At 40.9% G+C, this 17602-nt stretch overlaps 1 protein-coding gene across 12 annotated transcripts; it reads right to left on the bottom strand.

The window, feature by feature from the left end:
- Positions 1-426: 426 nt before the first annotated feature.
- On the bottom strand, positions 427-17141 carry CG15186 (uncharacterized protein). Of its 12 annotated transcripts, NM_001300268.1 has the most exon segments (11): positions 427-1905; positions 2078-2842; positions 3918-4411; positions 4479-4929; positions 5071-5294; positions 5737-5825; positions 10679-10762; positions 14201-14455; positions 14525-14590; positions 16068-16689; positions 16767-17141. In NM_001300268.1, coding segments are annotated over 7 exon segments (2796 nt in total). In that variant the 5' UTR covers positions 10726-10762; positions 14201-14455; positions 14525-14590; positions 16068-16689; positions 16767-17141; the 3' UTR covers positions 427-1179.
- Between the last annotated feature and the right edge of the window lie 461 nt (positions 17142-17602).

Genomic DNA, 17602 nt, shown 5'->3' with positions numbered 1-17602 from the left:
CATGCATTTTTACACCTTAATTTGCGGCTAATTTGCATATTGTATATTTCGCTTGTTGCGCAATTTCAGTTGCAGTTGCAGCCAACGTTTCCTGCCCACCGCCACCTGTGTCCTTGTCCTTTCATCCGCGTTCCTCTCCGGCGTTAAAGTCACCGGATCCGTGCGGCGAGTGCAACTTTAGAGCGGCTAACAAGCGTGAAATGAAATTTTGCCGGAAAAGTTCTGACGCGGGAATTCAAATGTAGGAGCAGAGCCGATAAAAAGTCAATTATCCTACCATAATTTAAGCTTGAGATAGCATAATTAAACGATAAGTGCCACAAACATTACCTAATAATATGCCGCAAATTTGTTTTCAACTTCTAGATATTCTTTCAGACATACATATTTACTCATTCAGACCACAAGAATACCATAAATAATTTTCTATTTTGTATTTCTGATTTGCATTCTCTCCGAATTCAGAAACAATTATAACATAACTTTGTTTGTAGAATTTACATGACTTCTATTCGGGACCAACATTTAAATGCTACAACTTAATTGTTTTTAACGTAATATGTACAACATAGATCGGGGTTGATTTTGACTTGCATTGGTTAAATTAATAACTTTCCAAAATGGGTTTTGTACTTAGTTCCTAGAAACAAAATGCTGCTCCGCTTTTGTTTCACAATCTATCCTTACTTAGCCATATACAAACACGTTAAGTGGATATATGAGAATTTAGAAATGTACACTCCTTTGTGGAATTCAGTATAATTCACTTAGCCGTAAAAACAATGCCGTAATTAAATCGAATAAAATCAGGTGAGACAAGTAGCTATTGAAATTTATAATTTTCTTTTACTCAATCCCAAATAATAAAATACAAACTATAATATGTACGTTTAACTTCACTGAGTTATGATTCTAAAAATCCCATACTTGTTAGCAAATAATTTTTAATAATTGGAAAATCATTTTCAACTCAATACTCAAATGCTGTGGCATTTTAATTATTTATCGAATGTGGCATGCGTTTGTTTTGATTTTGGGTAATTATTTGTACACAAACGTGTATGCTAACTCATAATTAACACCCATTCAATCCTTAATTTTTTTTGATTGATTCTGATAGCTAAGTGAACTATATTGAGTTTTGTTCCTGGACGGTAGCTGATGATACCTCGCGCCAATCTATAGGCATCCATTGCCCCAGCAGCCGCACCACGGTATTTTGCCGCCCGTGTGCGAACTGACCGAGATCTTCCGGCGATTGGAGCGCATGCTGAAGCTAGTGGAGGACTCGCGGGAGGAGGCGAAGCTGTTGGAGTTGCGATCGGACAGCGAGGTGACCGTCTCGTGGTTGCTGTCCTGGTGGGAATGGTGGCTGTGGTGCGGGTTGCTGCTGATCACCATTCCGCTGTGCGGGTGGTGGTGGCTGTGGCTGTGATGGTGGTGTCCACCTCCTGCTCCTCCGCTGGCAGCACTGTTCCGGTGGACGGTGTGAACGGTGCCCTCGGAGTGCCGCCTGGAGCACTTGGTCCGACTAACAGTGGCCGTCATAGGAACCGGATCACTGCCCTCCTTGCGATGGTGGTGATGATGGGTGGTGCTGGGCGGTGCCGATGCAGTGGCCCCTACTTCGGGGTGTCCACTGCTCACCGGTATTCCCGGTGGAGCTGACATCGAGTTACTGTTGGTGCGACGACGCGAGGAATGCGGCGAGTTGGGGGTGCTGTGACTCATCTTGAAAGCCTTGATTGCCGGATGAGTGAGCACTGTGCTCAGGTCCACACAACTGGAGGTAGCCATGGGCACGGTAGTAACGGGCGTGGTCACGTGGTCGTCCTGCTGGCCTCCCTGTCCGGATCCACAAACGATGGATACGCGTCGTGCCTTTCGCCGCGTCAACTCGTCCATCTGAAAGGGTTTCCAGAGTTTAATAGTCTCTTGATACAAATAATTAAAGTTTAATGAATATATAAAATGTGGAAAACGCATAAGGTTCTGATTCTGATAATTCTGATATTTCCGCAGGGAATAAAAATTTACTGGATTATAATTTCGTAAATATTGCGTTATTATTACTCACATTTGCAGCAGCTGACGACTGGTCACCTGCCACGCCCACCTCCCCATCCGGTACAGCGGGATCCACGTCCAGGGATCTGGTTAACTGCGACGGCGATGAGCGAAAGATGGCTCTTTTGGCAGCCGCCGAGGCGAGAGTCTTGTACAGGTGGCTCTTGTTGGGCGGCAGACCGATTACGCCGGAAGCGGAAGTGGTAGGAGGTGGCGAGGGAGGTGGTTCAGTAGGCATGGTTGGCCTGCGGGCTGGTGGCAGCGGGGGCGGTGGTTTCAGCGGTACATTCGGCTTGGCTGCGATGGGAGGCCTCTGGTCATTCGGCGATTGGGGAGGCACTCCGGACCCAGCTGCCGCCTGATTAAGCTGCTCGAATCCGAGGTAGGTGCATTTGTCGGGAAACGGTGCCATGGGGTCCGGAATGTGCGGTGCAGGGCTGTCGGTGTGTTCCCTCTCCAAGGATCGGGTGCGTCGCACTAATTTATTGCTCCCACTATTTCCCGATTCGCTGGACGTGGTCACCGCCGGTGTAGTTGTTCCGACTTCCGTTGTTTGGGTGTCCGTGGTGGCGGGTGAAATGGTCGGATTTGTGCCGTCATACTGCAGATACAGGTTCATTTCAGAGCGATAGGGTTTCTTCGCCCTCTCATCGTCCTTGTTATTATTGTGGCTTAGGTTGTCCCTTGACTTGCTCTTTTCGAGCTGAATGGCCAATATATCCTCCGAAATCGTCTCGATGTCGTTCAGAATGGACTCCAAGTTGACCGAATCCGTCTGCAGATAATTAAGTTACTAAATTAGTTTTATGTACTAATGAGTTTCTGAATTTAGGCAAAAACATTGTAACCTTTTTTTAGGATGGGGAGGGTTATGACTTCCCAATTTCGAAACTAAACGAGAATTATTTTTATAAAATTAATATTCCGATATGTACACCACATCTACGGAAACTATACAAATCATTTCTTATCCTAAATTTTTAAGTTCATATTTACTGGGAACAAAACGGAAATCTAATGAATTCCAACTAATTTTAAAAATATCCATTTAAAAAATACCCCGTTTCTTAACGTCAATGAAAAATATACAATGGGGTACTATATGTTTTTGATCAAATCTATAAAATCATAAATACATATAACACTTAATAATAACATTCTAAGATCCAAAAAATGTTATATTCATCAAAGATGGATGAATAATATTTTAAAAAACTATATAAAGTTGATAAGCAAAAACAAAATATTGGTTAATGAAACACGAAAAGGGAATTTTTCTAATAATCGGGATTGAGATCGAAACTAACAAAACTAAACACCGATTCTACGCCAGAGAGTGATGAGCGGGTCCGGAGATGGCTATGACACGAGGATGATCATCTGATGGCCAGAGGATCCCTCACCTGACTGACGTTCTCCGCGGACTTGGCCGCCCCCTTGGCCTCGCCAACGGCCTTCGCTCGACTGGCCAATCTTTTGGGCGAAGGCCACCTAGTGGTGGTGGTCTTGTTGGATTGGGTGGTGATGGTCATCACCGGCTGTGTGACAGACGTGGCCGAGATGCACATATTTTGACACGGCTTTTGTGCTGTGGCGTAGATGGGCTCGACGGATCTGGCCGCCGGAAGCGGTGAGCACCTGACGGCAGCGGCTGCCGCCAGAGCAGCGGTGTATATATCGAGGACACTGGAGCCCGAATGCGGACCCACCTCCCCCAATCCCACGGCAGCGGCCACGTCCACCACAGCCCGATGCAGGGAACAGTGGCTTGGCTGTGGGCGTTGGCGGCTACGCTGGTGGCTGCGGGCGTGGCAATGCGAATGAGTGGACCGTCGGTGACGAGGACTTACTTGTGGGGACACTTGGCGCTGATAGGGTGAGGCCAGGGCGTTATTCACGAAGATATCCGGTGGATCTCGCAAGGGCGGCGGCGGTGAACCCGGCGGTAGATCGTCCTGCTCGAGATCCTGTCCCTGATTGGCCAGCTTGGTGTTGAGCTTCAAACGCGGCTTGATCGGCGCAAAGAAGTGCTTCGGACTGTTGAGCGCATGCTGCGCGGCATTCGTGGTGATGGCCACCGTTTGGATGTCGCCACCATCCGCCAGATGTGGTTGTGGAGGGGCATTCAGGGCGATCTTGGGCATCGTTTGCAGGGTGGACGTGGGTACAAATGTGGTCATCGTGCTCACAGGTGGCGGCGGCGAGCGGGACGGTGACGACGGATCGTTGTACTTGCGCTGCGTGAAGGGCGATTGCAGATTGTAGTCCCACCCATTCGTATGCCGCATCGTCTTGCCGGTGGTGGTGCTCGAACTGGTCCCCAACTCCGGAGAGGGCGTTTGGGCTGCAAGTATTTTAGTTTTTAGGAGATGTTCATTAAATAAAATTAATTAAGCCGCCCTATTACCCACCTGCATTTCGTGCTCCCATATGCTGCGACAGGATGTTCTCAAAGTAGGACAATGGTGGCACCATCGCCTGCAGGTCGTTCAGCTGATTGGCCACAAGTTCGATGGGCGTCAGGGGGGTAAGCGGTCCCATCATGCTGGGCAGCGTGCTCTGCGATCCGTGGGCGTCTGTTGGGGGGAATATCGTAAGGTGCTCCTGCTGCTGGACGTGCATCAGCTCCGGGTTACTCAGCGTCTCCTCGGAGACCACCGACAGGTGATCAAAGTGCATGGGCTGTGGCTCCTTGGTCTGGTTGCTACTGTTACCATCCTCGTTTTTAGATTGGGATGAGTGGCTGGGCACCTCCGGCGGAAGTGGAGGCTTTGGCGGCCCACAGGATCCACCCTCCTGGCAGCACTCGTCGCTGCAGTGCCCGTCGTCTGCCCCGCGACACGTATCACAAGAGTCAGAGTCCTTAAGGGAAAAGGAAACATTTTAGAACAAGGATTATAACAATTATCAAAAGAGAGTTTTAAGAGAAATTGGAACTAATTCTTCCAGATCGAATCAAAAACTAAGCGGAGAATCTATAGAGCAAATACTGATACCACTTACATCACTATTAGCATCACAACCTCCGCTCCCACGCCCACCGCCGCTGCACCGGTAGGCGTGGCATGTACCGCCACTGCCCCCGCTGCCCCTGCATCCACCAAACTCGTGCTCGTTGAGCTTCGCCTTGAAGCGTTTGTTTAGCCTATCGCACTCGTCCCGCAAGGTCCAGATCTCCCGACGCAGTTGCTCATTCTCCCGCCGCAGGCGCTTGATGTCCGATTGCCCTGAAAAGTGGAGGACGCATAAGTTTGACTAAATAGGGAACCCAGAATGGGCAGAAAAGACTCAATAGGATTTGGCCGAGTCTAAAGAACAGCACGTGGACATCATGCAGAGCCGTCAGACCATTAGACACCTCAAATCGCATTGTTTACATTCGCTTATCTTCTGTTTTGGCAATGAAAACATTTTTATTGAATATTCCGACAGATATACACGAAGAGGTGGGCAGATATTTATGTACGAGTAGGTGCGTGTAGAGATATTTCTCTAGCTATATTATGTAGGATTATTTTGGTTTGCTAGCCACCATCTAATGTCTTTTTAATTGGCTGTTATCAGGTTGTTTTTGGGCCATTTGTTTAACGATTATTTGATTTCCTGTGTGTTGCGGTACATGTACATTTCTGACCAGCTTTTGATTAGCTATTATCGTATTTGGCGTACCTCGTTCCACTTCTGCATTAATATTAATGGTGCGCAGCCTGAGCTCCTCATTTTCGTATATCATGCCCCGCGAAGACTTTCTGTCCAATCTGAAAGGATGCAAATTAATTTAGTAAATATGCCTAAAATGCCTTCGGGTCGTTTAACTAAAGCTAATCATTGCCTTCGAGTGCTAAGCGGTTGCCATTGCGAACGGCAGCCGATCAACATTCCAAACTCTTTCCCAACTTGGTTTAACCGAAAAATATCTAAATCCCCAAAAATGTGGGTCGTTCTTCAACGAATGCTGTAAGTCAACTGAACCAGATAGGTCCAGCATTGCTACCAATTGTTAGACGTTCTCCTCGACTATATGGCCGCGGGCTTTCAACACTCGCCACGTATAAATAAATAATAATAAAAAAGAGGCGTTGAAGGAAAAAAAAATAAATATAAATATATCACCGATTTGGTACGCTTCGAGGTGCTGCTAGAGAAAAAACATCAAGGAAAAGGAAAATAAGCACAGCAGAGCTATAAATTACAACTACGAAGCATAAATAATTTATTAAATCCAATCAACGGCTGTTGGCATACGTAAAATCGTTAGGTAATTTTTTTACCAGAATTTGTTAGGCAAATAAATATGCACGGAGATCTTCAAAAAGAGTATTCCAAAGTTTCCCTTGACTATATAACGCACTTCCTCTTTCCTCTGCAAATCAAATTAGGCATTTAAAAGATCTATTCAAATCCCAAATGATCCATAAAAATGGGATTCTGTGCAGATTTTCCATAACTTACGTTTTTTATACCAAGCGATATGACACTGCTGTCTGCGTTGAGAATTTTTTACAAACTGCCGATCGCTTCGGAGACCTCAGCTCTTCGAGCCATCTTGCATAAAAAATATTTATGAACAAAAAGACCCACATATATTTCAACTTACATATCTTGTCTGGGAGACTGTCTCCCAAACGAATTGTGGAATGCGTAGATCTGAAAACATCGCCCCGTATTTATAAGGCGTCAGAATTTTTGTTCTACAAAAATTTAGCCGCCAATTTCAACTCAGACAAGTGTCATTTATTTTGCCTAATTGAAAATGAGTTTTAATTTTAAATACTTTTTCGAATACCGAATAGTATTCAGAGCTCTTTCGAACATCTTTTCAAACGGTCCACCAATGTGTAGCAGGCTTTTAGGCGCAAATCATATATCCTTAATCAGCCCAAATGTATGTGCATAGTTTTAAATCACAACATTTTAATACAATTTGTTTAGAAGTATATTGTATTTACATGTACTAACTATAGGTTGATTTTGCCTTTAAGCAAAAGAAAAGAAAGGAGAAGAAACTGGCTTCGAAAAGTCGAATAGCTAGACGATAGCGTCCACTCTTGATTTATTTTGTTAAGGTACTTATCCTAGTACGCGGTTTAAATAATAATTTAAATTATGTGTACATTATTTATGTTTATTTATTTATCTACAAAATTTATTTTGTAACTTTAATCGCTTTGACAGTTTTATTTAATAAATAAATTCGATACTCTCGTTTTCCTTCATTCCAGGAACGTTGGATTCTTTAAACTTTGTAATGGCTTACAAAAGCTAGATAGCAAATTTATTGATTGAGGCTTTAATTCTTCTAAAATTTTTATAATTTGGCTATCCTTGCTTGACTCCGGTATGAAACGTACTTATTAAAATAATAAATAATAAAGCCATACTGAATAGGAATTAATTTTATTCAAATTAAGATATTTAAGTATATAAAATAAAGCTTTTCCCAATAGATTCACCTTATAATTTGTGACAATTATTGTTAAATTATTATTTATGACTTATTTATTTTTTAAGCTAACTGCACATTTATTAAGTTCCCAGAAATTGCGATTTAGCGATATTTGTTTTGCTTATTCTCCAGCCCTCGTTTCTGTGACCTTTTTTTAGAAAACGCTTTTAAACGTCACGTTTGGCTCTAAATATACCAAACTATAAGATCGATAAACTGATGATCGATAGCAAAGCAAACTATGACAGTTTTATTGAAGTCTTCTATACACAGGCACTAAGGAAACTACACAGATTGCAAATAGATTTGCATGAGTAAACATTTTTGGGAAGCTTTGTATACAACTTTGTAGTGTAAAATCATGTTGGACAATGTACACGAACCGATGATAAACAAACTGGAATTATTTTTAGCTCGGCTGGCCATAAGCGAATATTGTTTATTTTACGACCACTAAAGAGTACGAATATTAGAAAAATGTTAATGACTTTTAATAATATTCGAGGGCCAGATGTCCGTGCCCGAACTCAAAGTGCATTTGGCGAGGCGTCGAGAAAGGGAAATTAAAATGGAGGGGAAATTCGAACTGAAAAGCGAGGGCAGGGTTTCGCTTACTTGGCCGACTTTTCCGAGCGTTTGTTGCTCTTGCTCTTGCTCCTTTCATATTGGGTTCGCGTTGTCTTAGCGCCTTTCATTTATCAAATATGTGGGTAATAGATCTAACCACACTCGTCACTACGTAAGCACACTATTCCGGGGTTTTCCCAAGTTTACGCAATCGTAGACGGAAATCTCACTGGCGCACCATTTTCGGCGACTTCAAATTAGTTTCAGTAATTAATTATAGGTTCTGTTAACAACCAGACGCTTGACAATATGAGAAATGACCGAAAAGAAGACAATTTCACCGCAGCAAAACCGCACGAGTCGACTGTAAACCGAAAACTGACAGTTAGGAGAGATCAGTTTTGGCCAAAAAACCAGGCGACTAGAACAACAAACGCCGACGACTGGCATTGAACGCAGCCGCCAAGAGCAACAAGCTTTGTCTGCATCGGTTTTTATACAAATTAAAAGAAAAATTAAAAATGAAAACGAAAACGAAAAGCGAGCACAGCTAAAAAGTTTCATAAAGCAAATTCGGCGAGTGAATCGAAGGAACAACAAATCATCGTTCTCAATGAAATGTACGCATGCTGTGTCGAGAATCGTTTATATGATTAACAAAAGCCCGTGAATAAAGAGCGCAGAAAGCTGGGGGCCAACAAATGCCAAGGACAACGAACTTTAGATGCTCTTAAGCAATAATTTATAGAGTACGGTGATCAAAATAACACTGACTTTCAGCATCTTAATCTATTCGATGATGCGTTCCCTTTATATCGAACAAATAAAAGTTTAATAAGGTAATGTGAACAAATAAATTAATTAAGCTTTATGGAAATATGGATTTAGTTTTAAAATGAATACGAAAACATTTTTCTCGGCACAATCAGAGGTATCATTTTTGAGATTATTTATTAATTAATATTATAGTTAAAATAATTAAAGGCACTTCAATTGAACGCTAATTTAAATTTAAAAAAATGTGTTGTTTAATGATAATAACTTCGTTGCAGTTACTTAGTTAAAATAACTAAAAGGATTTTACTTATTATTCTGAAAAAGTAACCACAATTATTGACGAGTTTGCCAGTGTACTTGACGGCTTTTCTTTTGTTAAGTTTTTCCTATGTGAGTTAAAAAAATTAATTGTAATTGATTGACAAAAACTATCCATAAATATAATACAAGTATTTAGTCTAGACGAAAAAATAAAAATAATACGTAATGCTTGCATAATCAATTATCCATCTAATTATGCCAATATTGTTATTATAATTTTTTTTGCAAGCACATTGGTTATATTTACTCGCAAATTTATTTGTTGAATGAAATTTCCGTTCGAGCCAATTTTTTTTTTTTGTGGGGACTAGTATTAATAAAATAGGATGTAAATGGAAATTAATCAAGCCCTTAATCGCATTCCGCGCTGCATTTGGTTTGGGTTTTGTGGATTGGCAATGTTGTAACCGAGTGTAGAAGAAATTAATTTATTTCTTTGGTAAGCAGCAGATGACAGAGTAAATTAACAATAACCGCATTTTCAATTAAATTAACAGCTATTTTATTGAGATACGTTCGGAATGAATAAACGGCCAGGATCCCCTTCCCCCATTTAAAAATGTCGCGACATTGGCGACCCAAATGAAACTATCTCTGGCTCCCACACATCGGAGGATCCCATTAAATCTTGGACATATATACATATATTTGTTGCTCTACGCACAAGATTTTAAAAATAAGTCCCACTCAACTGGCTAGCCCCTCTCTGCATTTTATTCATTATGTAAAGTTCATATGCTGGCCAACCAGCCAATAAATAATATTTCAGTGCGCGATATGAAAGAGATGTGTGAATCCGCTTATTTATCAGCCAATTAGAAAATTAGCAAAGGTTAACTTGGCGCGGCAGAGGCATAAATATCATTTAAGGAGCCCGCAGCTCTGCCAAACTCGTGCCAATTTGTTTTATGGCTAATCGCCGCTGTCATTTACCGCCGCGGTACCTATTGTTTATTTTGACATAAATTTGACGGCGACAGTTTAATCTTGGTCTTTTCAATTTAGCGAGTTGTTTGCTTAGGCAATAGTTTGCGTAAGCTAAGAAAGTACCTCAACAGCCGGGAATGCGACTAGAATTTATGGCCTTTTCAAGATACCACTAACTTTAATGGTGGCCATGCATTAGATCGAAGCGAACGTGTTAATAATGGTTGTGCTCAGTTCAGATAAGTTAACAGAGCTACCAATCATATTCATTCAGGTGTTCACCACAGAAGACGGTTAAACTAATATGCAGATAAATAACAAAGCTTTCTCTTTTTGGAAAATAAATTTTCGAATAATTTCCTATAAAATACCGTACTAAAAGCCATGTCCTATTAAATGAGCTTTCACTGATCACTAAAGCTTCAATTTACACTTCCCCAACGAAAAGCCTTTTCACGCAGCTTTTTCTCTTATATTCCGATCGCTTTTTAAAGCGACACGCCTCCTTTTCGGACATAAACTTAATTCTAGAGCTTACGGCTAGTAAGGGAAAGAAAATTTAGTAAAGTTTACCTGCTGTTTAGCTTATAGTGTGCATGACGTCTTCGTTCTCGGAGCATAGTCGTGCATTAGTTTTCCCGCATGTGAAAGAAAAACCAACAAACAAAAAACAAAATACACATAAAGTAAAACAAAAACATGTACACAAAACCGAAACAACACAGAAAATAAAAGGGGCGGGGGTAAAAGAATGAAAAAAGTGGTAAAGACAAAATCATAATAAAGAAAATGGAAAATTATTTTTTTGCTTATTTGATTTTGTTGTTGGATGGGGTGTGTGTGTGTGTATTCACTTTTTTGGTTTTGCGTTTTTATTTAGGATCTATTTGATTTTGTTGGGCTGGCTTTGTTTGCAAATAGCTGAGAGCGTGTTTATTTAGGCAAGAGCCGTGTGTAAGCGCATTGAAATTTTTGACCGGCATGGCACAACCACATTAGAAAAGTGATGCATCTGACAAGTAATTCGTAAGTGTAATTAATCCCCCTATCAATATGGCACCCCCCTATCAATCAATTCGACATACATAGATACATTTTTGCATACGTAGGTGTTTTGATAAAACTCCATTCCATTGGCAAATTCTTTTATTGGGAATAAGAAGTTTGTGCCAAAGAAAGTAAACCTTTAAAAACTATGATTCAAAAAACGTATTCGAATGTTGTACCCAAAAAAAAAAGATGATGACAGTATATGGAGATGCTGATCAATCTCTTTGTACATAATCTGCAAGCACTTTATTACTTATTTTTAACAACTTTATGGCTCTACATTTTGTGGAACAAACAGAATTGGAAGGTTTCCCCCTTGTAACTGGCATTTTGGCATTTTGAATACGTTTTGTGGCACCTTGAATGTCTTGGATTCGGCGGGATGTCGTATGGAATACTGATTCCCCTTTTAATATCTAGATGTTCAATGGCATTCCGTTCTTTATGGCTTTGCGGCGACGATGTCTGGACGGCTACACAATGTACCAGCGCCAGGATGTATGCTACACACGCACCGAGCCCAGCCAGGCCCAACCTCCTCCTTGTGGAGCAGCCACAAAGGGCCAGACAAGAACTGTAGCGGAGCACACATTTTTATTGAAAAGGGGTGAAGCACTATCTGGCATAGCAATTGATTTATCGATTAAGTTGTCAAGTACACATTGTCATCCTTCATTAATATTTACATGTGTTACAATTCAGCCTCGCTCCTTGACGGCCTCCCCCGTATTTATCCCCCCTCCCCCTCCATCAAGTCACCGAAGAGCCCACTCTCTTGGGTGGGGTTTTCCTTTCTCTCCGTCAGCATTGAAAGGATTTTCTTTGTCCATTGCATAACTGGCACACAGGGCCCTGTATAATGGAATATATACATCTCTTCAGCTAATTTATGGCTGGGGTCGTAAATTTATCAAGGTGAAAGGTATACGAAAGATTCCCGAAAGATATTGGCTGGCACGTTTTAATACCATTTTTATTCAAAAGATGCCAATTGAAAGAAAACAAACTCGCAAGTTATGATTGAATCTGAGAATTCCGCAAATCTTATATCTTTCGCCAAAATATACAATTCGAATAAACAAAAGAAGGCAGTGAGTTGATCTCGTTTATAAACTTACTCAGTATCGTAGTAAGAACTCATAAATATTTGTGCAAGTTCTTATAAACGCTATTTTGGGGGAAAATTTATGAACGCCAACAATTCACAATTAACCAGCTGCACTTTTAAATATTTATCAATTCGATATGTATAAACTCATTTCGGCCACTTGAGCACATTAAACATGATAGCCAGGTGATTTTATAGGTGCACTTTTGAACACATTCGTATATTCGTACGTGAATTGCCGGAAAGATGCATACATATACATATAAACGCGTTCGTGGGGGTGACGACGAGGTATGCACGGCTATGGATAAAAGATACTTTCTTCTTTCGGACGGATTCAGATTCAGATTCAGATACGATGTGGCCGGCGAGGCACGCGACTGGGAACTGCAACCACTTGGCTCCACCATTGAATTTTGTATATTCTGCCTTTTCGTGTTAAATATTTTGCGTAGCCTCAGTTTATTTGTTGTTCTTCCTATGTGTGCGTGCGGTTGGGGCACGGGGCGGCTAACGGGAACAGGGGGCGGTGCATTCGAGCGGGCCAGCATACGGCATGCTGGCATGCCAATAAACTGCCAGAATGTGCGTGAGCTGCTAAACCGTCTGCCGACAGTGGGTCTTGTAAATATATTCACTGGCCATAAGAATGGATTGCTTTTCACGAATTTGATATACAACTATTGGATTGATTGTGTTTACAAAAATTCCTTGGTGCTTAACAAGATTTTTGCAGATGAAATGCCATTTAAATTTAATTTCGGGCGAACGGTTGGTTTTTTGAAACATGTATATGCAGGGAACATATTGAGAATAAATTTCTTACATCTGTCAAAAACAACGTTTTAGAGAATTAAACTGAAAATTTACAATACAATTCAATTTTTTATAATTATATCTATATAATAAATATGTCTCATAATATTGTCACGATTTAAACAATTATAATCATTGTCACATTTCTAGCATCAGCACAGTGTGTGCTATCTACAATACATACAATGGAATTTATTTTAATGCGAACCATTTTATTTGTCGCAAAATTAATTTTAACCAAATGCTCGCATCCCTGGCAGCATACTATTGATCGGCACTGTGCCGGCTAGACAACTCCAAAAAGAATAGAAAAATGTAAAAAAAATAGGGGAATACGCCGAGATACAGAGAGAGAAAAGAAATGATGCGTGAGCCGGGGGCGAGTAAACAAAATGCACAAGCAAACGCTCTGACAAATAAGCAAAATGAACAAGTTTCTGTCTATTTCTGCCGCCGCCTGTTGCAGTTTATGGATCTATTATGGGGCAGTGTGCCTCCCGTCGATACAAAAGTACGGATGTGTGTGGCTCACTCTCGACGCCAGACAAACAGACGGAGGATCTGTCGACTGACCCACTAGGAATGATTTCATAAACACACATAATGCCTGCACTCATTGGGGTGCAAGTTGTGATGTGTGACCCACCGCAGCAGTTAAAGTTTATATTAGCCGACATATGAATTTTTTTAGCTCGCTAGTGCGAATGAAACTGGAGAGACAGAGATTTATTTTTATGGGCCATTGTGTTTTAATTTTATTGGTCTTTGCGCGCACCTCATTCAGTCTCATAGACTTACGTGAAATCAATAAATAAACATATTTTAATGACCTGTTGGAGCCTTCAAATACTAAGCGATATAAACAGTAAAATCCCAAGACTTATATATTATATACATATTTTCGGGTAGAAACTCAAGCGTTTTTTGTAACATTAAAATATCAAATGTAGACTAACATATGCCAAGGCCTAGTCGGTATTAAATCTTTGTTTAAACAATTTTTAGAATTCGATTTTATTAACTTTTCGTTTCCAAGCTTATTATCCATCAAGCTTAATGTATTAAAATTCATAAATCGACCTAAAGACAATCTTAAAAGACTTTTTAGTTAAATAAGTAACTTGATATTTCATAAAATGGAATGTGGTAAGTTTATTAAAATGTTTTTCTGTTTGTTCATTATCGCATAAGAATTTGTTTCTATAAATCTGTCCGAATCGTTGCTCCGATTTAAATGTTTTAGACTCTTGTGGTGACAAAGATGCTGCTGTGTGGATTTACTGGGTCATCCGCAGTCGTTCCAAAAAGGTGAGAGAGTCGGTTCTATTTTTACCAACATGCCACAAGTTGCAATGCTCGGACGTCGCAAAGAGACGCTGCGATACAAAACGAAACGAAATGAAAGCAAGAGGAATTTGTAAACAATAAATTACAAATTAAATTACCATATGTGAGCAATTTGCCGTCTTTGCTGAGATTTACAGCGCCCAACACTTTTCGATTTGTTGTTGCTGCGAATTAATTTCAAAATAAAATCAATGCGTCAAGCAATTCGAATTGGTTCCACACGATCCGGCTGGGCTAATTGAAGGCTTTTGGAAAACTGGGTAAACACTGGGCGGAAAACTCGATTCGTGGCGGATGATCGATGAACGATCAAGGTAACGGAAGCGAGACCGTTTTAATTGCCGACACAAGTTTGCATGGGAATCGTTTACATAGCACCCGCATTGATTCATGGGATATAATTTTGAAGAAAAAAAACACCCACAAACAAGTTCCATGAGCCACATACGCGTAAAGTCGAAACGGAATAATGTACAAACGATTCTTCTATTTGCCTTTCATTCATTGCTAATTGCTCGGACTAAATGATGAATATGTTTTTAATAATTGAATCTCAATTATGAGCAATACGCGGATAAACACACAGTCGGGGGGCTTCAGCTGGAATAATTTGCTGGCCAATTAAAATTGAATACAATCCATTTTCCCCGCCTCCCTGCTTGCTTGAACCTCATTTTCACGAAAGACGAATTTGGCTGGAATCCCGCTGATGATTGGCGGTTGAGTAAATCGGGTAATTGGGTAAAATCGTTTTCAAGTATATTTTACGGCCTAATTGGAATTTATTTTCCGATAGTGCGCTTCTCGATTGACCTATAAATACGTTCGCATTTTTCTTGCAACGCTTTGCTCCTGCATGTTTTTTTTTTTTTAGCAATACATTTATTTGCCCAATAAATTCCTTGGTACAAAACAAAGAAAAAACAATTGAAAAAATAAAACGTTGAATAATTCGACTCCAATTATTTCTGAATTTTATATTTTCCCAATTGAGTTATGTTCATTACATTATTCGTACAATTTAAACTAATGGATGCGAAGTCTTTGAATTTGTCTGTCTTATTTAAGAGCATAATAAATTCCAAAAATAATTTATGAAATCGGTATGATTCTTAAAAATACCTAATAATCAGTGGTCAATCATAAAAAGATTTTTAATAACCATAAAAAAAATGCTACGGCTGAATAATCCTGTTGGCCGATTAAGACCAGTTAGACATTATCATTTAAACATTAATTTTCATTGTTTTATTTAGCTGAATGTCTCATAATAATGATTCCCCTCTGGCTAAACACTCATATATATTAAATAATGATTGTTTTGGTTTTTTATGAGTTCCACCAGAAGGACGTTTCGAATGTTCCGCATGGTGCATTCCAATATATTTTGATTTGGGGACTCCCTACCAACTGGCAATCGAAAACTTCGGGGTAACCAATTTGCAACTGGCACTCCTTGGGGATGTGGATTACATGGATAGTTTGCGATTGCCTCTCGCTCTAAGCCAAATAAACACGCTCGGGTGGCTCACGGCAGCAAATTAAAGCTCGTGGGCCGTGGGGTGTACATACTGTGGTGATGGGTTGCTACTGGTGGTGTGTGGCACTGTGGTCGGAATATAGTACATAGGTGCAACCTACTTGCTTTGGTGGGCGATGAGCTCGACTGCGTTGATTTCCGCTGATTGCCGTCGCTGTTGTCGCCGTTGCTGCCGCTGGCGCGTCCGCTAATTAAATTGTCATCCAAAGAAATGCCGTCGAGCCAATGCATGACATTATTTCCCTTTGTTGTCTACACGCACACATCCGTGTGGCACACACGGCTAACACTCGGAGAACATCGCACCGGCGGCAGGTGGATAAATCACATTTCAACAGCAGCTTGCCCAATTGATAATTTCATCCCAGAACGCTGACACTTCATTTTCGTTTGTCCCCGGATACCGATTCCCCTGCGACTGGGCTTGTATCTTTCACATATTTCGTTTTACACTCTCGGGGCAATGGCAGTTGACATTTGTTGTTTGCTTCCACAATCGCACTCACACACACTCAGCTAATAATTCAACAAGTATTGAATGGTCGTTTAGGCCTTTTCCTTCGCCACCATCTTCGTCTATTCGATTTTCCGTTACTCGTTTGCGCCTTTTACTTTGGCTCTCACTTGCTATTGGCTTTCAACAGCACGCATACGCCCCGTGTGACATAATTAGCACATTGCACTTTAAGGCACTTTCGAAGAATTAACACATTGGCTGCAGTACTGCTGGAACACAAAATAAAAGAAATATTTATAGTGGCTATAGTGGTTTCGATATTTTGGGATTTTGATTAACACACTTTGAATTAGCACAGAATAGATAAGGCATTGGTTATTTTTGCGCTTATCGACGAGGCACCAATTTCATTGTTGATAAATTATAAAAGATTCCGATAAAATGTGGAATTCTTTTAAAATGCGTTTTATAGCACACACTTGAAACTCTCACTATCTTATACAACAATTAAATAATATTTGGTTGAGGAAAGGTTTGAACTTTATGATAGCTGTGCGATCACTCCTTAGACTTTAGTTTTCAAGGTAACTGTGGCTACTCCCACCAACTAGAAAAATGATCCCCTTTAAGATCTCAAAATCGAAGCGATTATTTCGATAGTTCGATAATTCCAATCGATTGCTTTTCGCGCCTGCGACTTGTTGTTGGCCCTCCGGCTAGCCGGCTGCTTCTGACTGAGAATCGGACGCTGACCGGACTGTGCCAGAGATATAGAGATATAGACGGAGAGACAGCGAGACAGAGAGGGCCAAGTCGGTGGAGACAGCGTCAGCGAGTGTGGCGCATTTCCAATCGTTTCGCACATTATTGTTTCCATTGTGTTCGATATTTGTATTTTCTTGTACTTTTGTTGCCCGGGCACACACACTAATATATTTGCCTCAATTTATTGTACCATCGCCTGTTTATTTTATACAAGTCCGGCCGTACTAGTGTTACGATAGGAACAGAGGGAAACTGAAATGGTTGGCCGCTTCTGGCCAATTTCGTATTAGACATGTCGGCAGATACGATTCGTGTGCGTGTTTACCTCCGACCACGTATTAAATGTGAGCTCATTGGGGGCGGCCTGGAGATAAATATTACCTGGCTGCCCTTCGGGGGCATTCTGCGATTTCT

The sequence above is a fragment of the Drosophila melanogaster genome, chromosome 3R, assembly GCF_000001215.4.
Source record: "Drosophila melanogaster chromosome 3R".
Taxonomy (NCBI): domain Eukaryota; kingdom Metazoa; phylum Arthropoda; class Insecta; order Diptera; family Drosophilidae; genus Drosophila; species Drosophila melanogaster.
Note: the sequence above shows the minus strand (reverse complement) of the source record. Positions and strands in the feature narration are given on the sequence as shown.